This window comes from Mus pahari, chromosome 10, assembly GCF_900095145.1.
Source record: "Mus pahari chromosome 10, PAHARI_EIJ_v1.1, whole genome shotgun sequence".
NCBI classification, from domain to species: domain Eukaryota; kingdom Metazoa; phylum Chordata; class Mammalia; order Rodentia; family Muridae; genus Mus; species Mus pahari.
In genome coordinates, this window is record NC_034599.1 from 16,070,309 (window position 1) to 16,079,148 (window position 8,840).

Genomic DNA, 8,840 nt, shown 5'->3' on the forward strand with positions numbered 1-8,840 from the left:
TCCAGTGATAATGTGAGCTCTGAGTCCTGAGAGTGTCACCTCTGGGACCAGTGTGAATGTGAACTCTGAGTCCAGTGATAGTGTGAGCTGTGGGTCCCCTGAGAGTGTGAGCTCTGGGTCCATGAGAGTGTGAGCTCTGGGTCTATGAAAGTGTCACCTCTGGAACCAGTGTGGGTGTGAACTCTGGGTCCAGTGAGAGTGTGAGCTGTGGGTCCTCCGAGAGTGTGAGCAGGAGGACCTCTGTGTCTGAGGCCAGCCAGGGCTGTATAGAGAAACTCTGTTTTGAAAAACAACAAACAAACAAAACACCAACAGCTACCAACAAATCTTAAATTGAAGGCTGGACAGATGGCTTAGTGGTTGAGAGCATTGGCTATGTGCCTTCTACCACAAAATAACTAAGACAGTAAATAATTAATATCTCAAAAACATTTTTAAAACAAGGAAAAGGATGATTGAGGGCGACTTCCAGGCTGACTTCTGGCCCCCACGTGTACACACATATACATGATGACACACATACACACATACATACATGCAGACACACATATACACACATACATGATGACACATACACAAACTAAAAAATAAAGGTAAATAAAGGGGAATCAGACTCCAGTCCTCTGTAAGAACAGGGTCCTGGTTATTTTTTATTGTCAACTTGAGAAAAGGCCCCCTCAGTCGAGGGACCAGCCATGCCTGGGAGAGGTGGTCTTGACGGAGGTAGGAAGGCCTGTCCCAGTGTGGGCAGCGCCATCTGTAGTCAGGTGGGCCAGGGCTGTGTAAGAAAGCTGGCTGAGTGTCCTCAGAGGCCCCTGCTTGAGTGTAAGCTCTAGGTCCGGTGAGACTGGGAGCTCTGGCCTGAGCCCCACCAATGATGAACCGACACCTGAAGTATAAACCAAACAACCCTATCCTCCTTGTCAGTTCTGTAGCACAGCTCAGAAAGCAAACTAGAAAAAACACCAGGCCCTCCTGACCTCTGAGCCATTGCTCCAGAGCCCCACCCCCATTTTCCAGTATTAATCTCCTTTATGGGGCAGGGGGAAGCTGGCCTTGAACTCACAATGTGATGGAGAATGACCTTGAATTTCTGATCCCGTCCCTCCACCCTCCCCCATTCCCACACACACACACACCCTGGGTTACAGGTGTGGGCCACCATGACTAGCTTCTACTTGTGATTTTTTTTCTTCCTATTTGCACAGGATTATATATGGATTCAGCTCTTGGAGCGGGTGTATACATTTTTGTGGTTCCATCTGTCTGCTGCACCTGAAGGTCAGCTCCAGGAGGGCTGGGCCTCACAGCTTCATCAAATCTGGGGATGTGAACGGCTGAGGAAATGATTTCCCAGAAAGGGTTCTGCTGGGACTGGGAAGAGGTGTCTGGGACTAGACAGAGAAATGAGAGGGGCAGAGCCCTTTCCTCAGAACCCCGCCCCTCTCTCTGCTCCTCCCTGTCCTCTTTTGCCCTCCGCCTCTCCTTCCCCTGGTGGAGGCAGACCGTGGTTAACCACTGACTAATTTTTTTTTTCAGCCGTCACGTGGTGCCCCCTAGTGGCCACCTGAAGCAGTGCAGCCAGTGACTGCTGCCCCCCAAGAGTCGGGACTCACATTTCCCCCCTTCAGCCCCAGCACCCTCTGGCATGTGACCCCTCCCTTGCTCTCCAAGTAGCCCCATCCCCAATCAGCCGCGCCCCAAGCCCCCTCCCTCCATTCCTGGGGTTTCTCTACAAACTGGCCTTGGGACTGGAAGCCTAAGGGGGACTCAATTACCCTCAGAAACTAAAGTCACTTTCTCTCCTGGTTCATTTTTTGCCAGCCATTTTTTTTTAGGTGTATGTTTTTCTCTTTTGGTCTCCTTTACACGTGGTGTGCCTAGTTCCTTTGGGCTTGCATATTGAGTGCTCACTGTGTGTAACCGGCTGCACCTTCCCCACCCTGCGCGTTTGTGCTGAGATGGACCGAGTGCAGGGAACCCCACAACCACTCCTTGTAGAAATCCTAAACGGACCTGTGTCTGCCAGCACGCGAGAGTGGGGTGTAACTACAGCTGATTGCCCTCTTATCTTAATCAGAAGAGGAAAGGTGTCCAGACCCTTATTTTAGTGAGTTTCTACCTAGAAACCCCGCCTAGTCACGTCGACACAGGCAGTATAGATACTGGAGTGGATTTTTTCACAAATGCTAAGTTCAGGAGAGACCTGCCTGTGTTCTATCTTGTCTGTGCTACTACTCCTGGGCTGTCTGAGCTTAAGCAAGTGACCTAACTTTTCTGTGCCTCAGTTTCCCTATCTCTTAGATGAGGGTAACCCTGACACCCAGAGGATTAAGCACCTTAATTCCTGCTGTGTTTGTAATACAAGCGTGACCATTAGCCTTTCTACAGTGCTTGCTATTATGCTAATGTTTTATTGATAGCAGTTTCTTAACCCCCCCATGAGATAGTGGGGGTATTCCCATCCCCAAGATGGAGGAGGAATGAGGTTTCTCAATAGTAGAAGATAGATTGGACCCTCGACATTTTGCATAGCTTTTCTAGCTTACCCAAAAGATGGGGCACCACGGGGAGGCACCTGCATCTGCCAGTCCAGGAATGGGGTATGCAGAGAGCCAATGCACACAGGGCCTAGATGTCACATTTGCACACACAGCCTGTCACCCTGAACACCCCGTTTTAGAGTGATGTATTCAACCAAAGGCACAGAGTGCCCTCACATGGCCACACACCTGACTGTCACTCGAGTTTTGGACAACCCAGGCATCTGGGTACAGCCATGAGGACAATTGTCACACCCCGTTATTGACATATAGCGGGAGCTGGACAAACACACCACAGAGATTCTCAGGTCCTCATGCCGGGTCACACAGTCAGTCACAGACAGACCCACAACTCCTATCTGTCATCACACTGGTCCTCGGGTCACCCTGCCCCCACTGTCACTCACACACTCTCTCACACATACACACACCCTCTCCCAGTCACACCCCAATTCACTCATATTTGAACACACATACACACACACACAAACTCCCCCGGGTCACACCCAGCCACAACACAAAGACACACGTTTCCACGTTTCCCGGTACCCAGGAGCTGCAAGCACCTGGCACACATTCCTGTCAGTCATTCACACGTGAGTCCCGCCCCTTTCCCCACTATAGGGGTGCAGGCAATGGATGTGGGGAGCTTTAGAAGCTAAACACCCTGGCCCCATGATGGGCAAGTGACAGGCAACACCCCAAAGCCCCCCAAAGTTTCCCTCCCCAATCTCCCCAATGGTGGAATGTAAGCTGTGTATCATCGAGGGAGGGGCCAGAACCCCAAAACGAGTGTCTTCCCCAATCTCCCCACATTAAGGTGGCATTGGGTGTCCCCAGGGTTTCCCCAAACAAGGGTGGATGTTCCAACCCCTCCTTTGCTGCGACCTTCCCCATATGCCCCTCGCCATCCTGCAGCTGTTAGAAGGGGAGGCTGGTGGACCCCAAAGCTCTTGTTCACGGGACCCCTCTGAGCCCGCGTCCCCTCCAGGGCTCCCCAGCGCCCGCACCTGCCCGCGGAGCCCCTACCTGTCCGGCGAGGCCTGGGCAGAGCAGCCACAGCAGCAGCGACAGCCGCGGGACCGTGAGCGGCCACATGACGCGCCCCCCGCCCGACAGGCGCCTGGGTAATGGGGACCCGCCGCCAGGCGCGACCCCGCCCGCCCGCCGGGGCGACCCGAGCGCCTCCTCCCCGCCTCGCCCGCGGCCGGGATTCCACCCCACCCCCGCCCCGCGCCCAGCCTTTGTCGCGGGCTCCGCCCCCAGCCCCGCCCCCAGCCCGGCTCAGGGCGACAGCCCCATAGAGTGGGGCCCCTGCCAGCAGGTGGGGAGCTGACACGGGTGAGCAAGGGGGGTCAGGAACCAGACCCGGCAGCCCCTCACTAGCCATCCCCATAAACCTAGATGTGAAAGGTCATAAGATGGGGGAGGGGGCTGTCACGTGCTTGTCAATTTCACCCTCCTAGGATTTTCTCAAGATGAACACGGAGCACGGGAGGGATGGGCGGAGGGTCGGGGGCTGGAAGGCGGAGACCAAAGGGGAGGCTAGTATGAAAAGAGACTGGGTAATCAACAGGGAAACTGAGGCACAGACTGGAAAATTAGAAATTGGGGAAGTGGTGAATATCAGGAGGGAAGGTAGGGCAGAGGCGGGCACCAGGAGCCACAGGGCAGTGCACACCTGTTACCCAGTGCTAGGGAGACAGGGGAAAGGGGACTTGACATCTGAGGCTGGCTTGGGCTGTGTGCCGGGATCCAGCCAGCCAAGACTGCAGAATAAGACCCAATTTCAACACACACACACACACACACACACACACACACACACAGCCCAGTCGTAGTGGTACACACCTGTCATTCCAGCACTTGGGAGTTGGGGGGTAAAGGCAACAGGATCTACAGTCCCAGGTCATCTGTGTGTGGTGGCACACACCTTCAATCCCAGCACTAAGGGATCTCTGTGAGTTCAAAACCAGCAAGTTCTACATAGACTGTGCCAAGCCACGCAAAGCTATAAAGCAATGGCTCTCAACCTTCCCAACGCTGTGGCACGTTAATACAGTTGTGGTGATCCTCAATCATAAAATTATACTGTTGCTACTTCATAACTAATTGTTCTACTGTTGTGAATTGTAATGTAAATATGTGTGTGTTTAGATGGTCTTAGAACCCAAAGCAGTTGTGACCCACAGACTGCAGTATAAAGGGAGATCCTATAAAATATAAAAATAAAAATTAATGAGCTTGAGGACATTCTCAGCAAATTTGAGGCCAACTGGGACTACTTGAGACCCTGTCTCAAAACCAAACAAACAACATAAGGAGGGACCACTGAGATGGCTCAATGTGTAACAGAGCTTGCTACTAACCCATGTGGAAGTTGTCCCCTGACCTACACGCACATATGCATGTACCTGCAAAAATAAACTTCTACAAATGTGTAAGAAAAGAATTAAGAGATGGGAGTAAGGGATGAGCAGAAGAGAAGTGGAGGCAAACCAGTGGGATGAGCCGGTAGGTGACCCATTCCTCAACAAAGGGACATCCCATGTCCCCTTTCTCAGGTCACCCATTTCCCACAGGTCCTCATGGTGGAAGCTCTCCCCTCCCCCATCCCCCAAGCCCATCTCTCTCCTGTTTTAATGGTGCCAAATGACAGGCTGGATTCTCAAGAGAATCAAAATATTAGCCAAGCCTCATGCCTCATTTGCATATGAATCGCATCCCTGCCCTGCCTTCTTCTGGGACTCTGCAGTCTTTGTCTGCTTCGCAGTACTAGCCAGCAGTGTCCCCACTCGCCTTCCCTCCCTGATGCTTCTCAATGGCATCTTCCTTCCTTCCTTCCTTCCTTCCTTCTCTTTGTGGGGGTGTTGTGGGGGTGGGTGTTGAGATAGGAAGAGGGATGTAGTTGGATTACAGGAAACTTTGCCATAAAGGATAGAGGGAGGTGGAGGCTTGGGAGGTGCAAGGAAGCTTTGGGGAACAGAGACAAGCAAACAGCCTGAGAGCTCCAGCCTAGCTGAAAACCAGAATGTTGGGGTCAGTGAGACCTTGTCTCAGGCAACCAGACAGTCGGAGATAGAGGCAGACACCAATGTCCTGCTCTGGTGTCTGCATGCCTGGGCACACGAACTTATACGCTTATTTGTTCATGCACCACACACTATAAGGTGGAGAATGACTGAGGAGGAACACATACTAGAGGTGAATCTCTCTCTCTCTCTCTCTCTCTCTCTCTCTCTCTCTCTCTCTCTCACACACACACACACACACACACACACACACACACACGTGAGCACATACAAACACACACATCACACGTGCACGGCACAAAACCCCACAAAAAGATGCAGAAGAAGGCCTTATCTAGTAGATTCCGCTCAGTGGGTAGGAGCATTTCTTATGGAAACAGGAGGACTTGAGTTCAAATTCTAAGCGTTCACATGAAAACTGGGCGTGGCTGTGCGTGACTGTAGCCCTTGACCTGGGGTGCAGAGGCAGGTGGATGCTGGGAGCTCGCTAGCCAGCCAACCTAATGAAGATGTCAAGACTTGGGATCAGAGCGCCACCCCGACTCAAGGCAGTAAGCTGGCGATTGATAAAGCATCCACTGTCTTTCTCTGGCCCCCTGTGTGTACCCCACCACCACACAAATGCAAAAACACCTGTTTCTTCACCCAAGTTGTTGTCAAGAGGAATCGCTGACACACAGGTAGATATGTGGCTGCTTGATCCCCAGAGCTTGTTACCAGAGCCCTTGAGAACTCAAGACAGGACCTGGGTTTTAGGTGGAAGACATCTCCACCAATCCTTTAGCCCGTTGCCCCTGAAAGGGGACAGTCCTTTGAGGGCTCTTCATGGTGGGAGGGCAGTGGCTGAACTGTAGAATGGGGATAGGCAGGGTCTGGGCAGGGATGCCTTTGCTCAGCCTGGATCTCAGGACCATGACCCCTGCCAGGTCCCCTTCTTTGGCAGTAGGACTAAGCTCCAAAAGCAACTCAAGGGAGAGGACACTTACGGAATTTTTATTTCAGCTCAGGGTCTGTGTGTGTGTGTGTGTGTGTGTACCTGTTCACGTGCATGTGAACAGCATAAGTTGGAAAAAAATCCTCAGTTGCACAAAGAAATACAAATTGAAAGTAAACTGGCAACACAATTTCTTTTTGTAAAAATAGGAGTGTGGTGACCAAACCCAGGTGAGCAAGCACACCAGGGAAGGCCACCTAGTTTTTGTTCTAATCAGGAGGGTACTGTACCTCATCTCATTGGTTGGAGTTCAACCTCACAGTCTGATATGCTTGGCAAATTCATAGTCAGCAGGAAGGAGAAGGGTGTGGTGTGGTTAGGCAAGCAGCTAACCACTCACAGGTGTTTCATGTGAAGGCGAGGATTTTGGATATTAGCTCTTGGCAGGACACAGTTGCTTCTCACAGCAGGTGTCTGAGCCCGAAGGTCTGTGTCCACTGTCCCCCATCACGTTCCACCTTACCTTTGAGACAGACACTCACTAACCCTGGAGTGTGTTGATTCAGTTAGAGTAGGCAGGCCAGTGTGCTGCAGTCCTTCTGTCTCTCTTTCCCAGCCATGTGCTTGTTCTAGTTCAGTGTGTGTGTGTGTGTGTGTGTGTGTGTGTGTGTGTGTATATACTCTGACCAGCCCAGCCTGGTAAACACGGCTCTAACAGGCCTTGCCCTTCTCCTTCATTCCCTCTGCTTTTCTAAAATGTTTTAGAGTACATTCCTAAGGCTAGCCACCAAGGTCTGTTCCCTTATTTGGCCATTTCCTCCTCCTGAAGCCGACCACCAAGGTTCAACTACCAAAGTACTGAAGTCCAGCAATCAAAAGCCCTTTTTGGCTCACCTAATTAAATGCCCAATTAAAATTAAACACATCATCCTAAAGCAGGTTTCCTCCTTTGCCGCCATTTTCCTATGAGGCATGACTCTATCCAGTGGCAGGTCTTTGTTCCCCTCCAGGGCAGTTACCCCTTCCCCGTCTCCCTTGTTCCCTTCCCCTCTCCTTCATCCTCTATCCCCTATCTTGTCTCTCCTTCCCTGCCCTCTGTGCCTCCAGGGCAAATAAATCTCCTTGGCTGAGAATTGGTCTTGGAAATCCTTTCAGTGTGTGTGTGTGTGTGTGTGTGTGTGTGTGTGTGCTGTGTCTGTGTTCTCATGAAAGGCAGGCCGGAAGAGGGTCAGATCCATTGGAGCTGGAGTTCACAACCACCTGACATAGTTGCTGGGAATGGAACTCCTGTCTTATAAAAGAATAGTCAGTGTTCTTAACCACTGAGCAGTCTGCCTGGCTGTCCTTGGCTTTTATGTGGCTGCTGAGAATCCAAACTCAGGTCTCCAAGCTTGTTTAGCAAGCGCTTTACCCACTGAGCCATCTCCCCAGCCCCACCGGGGGACAGTTAGATCACACTCCGTCATGGTGGGAGTGTATGGCAGCCCGAGAGTATGGTGGAGGCGAGCCCAGGCCAAGCAGATACCAGTTTCAGGGCCCGGCCCCCACCGACCAGTTCTACTAGGCTGTTCTGTTTGCAGATTTCCTAAACAAACAAACAAACAAAACACTATCAGGTAAGGACCAAGTGCTCAAACCTACTAAAGTCTATGAGGGCCATTTTATCCAGACCATAATAATCGTCCTCCCTAAAGAGACCATTTCCTCAGGGAAATGGTCAGGACCATGAACAGCCTATAGCGTCTGTGGCATACTTAACCTTTGATGCTAAAGTTCCCGAGTTACTCTATGCACCTGTCTCTCCAGCATCCTCCGCAAGCAAACCCCGTAAACTACATTTCCCAGCACCCTTAGCACACTGTAAACCACATCTCCCAGGTTCCCTTCCTTGTAGCCAGGTCCAGACACTAGGAGGTAAAAGGAAAATAGAGGGCAGGAGGAGGCAAAACCAGATGATCTCTGTCCCTCCCTCTCTCCCTCTCCATCCTCCCCTCCTGTAAGTTGTCTAGATGTGTCTGGTGTCACCTCTGCGGTCTCAGTCTTTTTAGGAAGTTCCCTCTGTGGCTTAGCATCTGACACTTGGAACTTGGAGAACTAATTCTTCCCTAGTTCCTGTGGCTTTGGGAAGATGGAGGCTTGACGCTTCCTCATGTGGAAGTCCCTATAGTGTGTACTGTGGTAGATCTGTTTTAATTAATATTTTACTTTTTAAAAGATGTAACCCGGGTTGGCCTCCAACTCAAGCTCCTGATCCTCCTGCCTCCGCCTCCTGTGTAGTGGGATGACAGTCATGTGCCCTTGCACCTAGTTTAGAGCTGGGGGTGAACCCCA

At 51.4% G+C, this 8,840-nt stretch overlaps 1 protein-coding gene across 1 annotated transcript in view; it reads right to left on the reverse strand.

Moving 5' to 3' along the window:
• Positions 1-3,759, reverse strand: part of Olfm2 (olfactomedin 2) — a 77,756-nt gene extending 73,997 nt beyond the window's left edge. Inside the window, exon 1 of the mRNA XM_021206525.2 lies at positions 3,573-3,759. Coding sequence (XP_021062184.1) covers positions 3,573-3,641 — 69 coding nt within the window. The 5' untranslated portion in view covers positions 3,642-3,759. The remainder of the gene's footprint in view (positions 1-3,572) is intronic.
• Between the last annotated feature and the right edge of the window lie 5,081 nt (positions 3,760-8,840).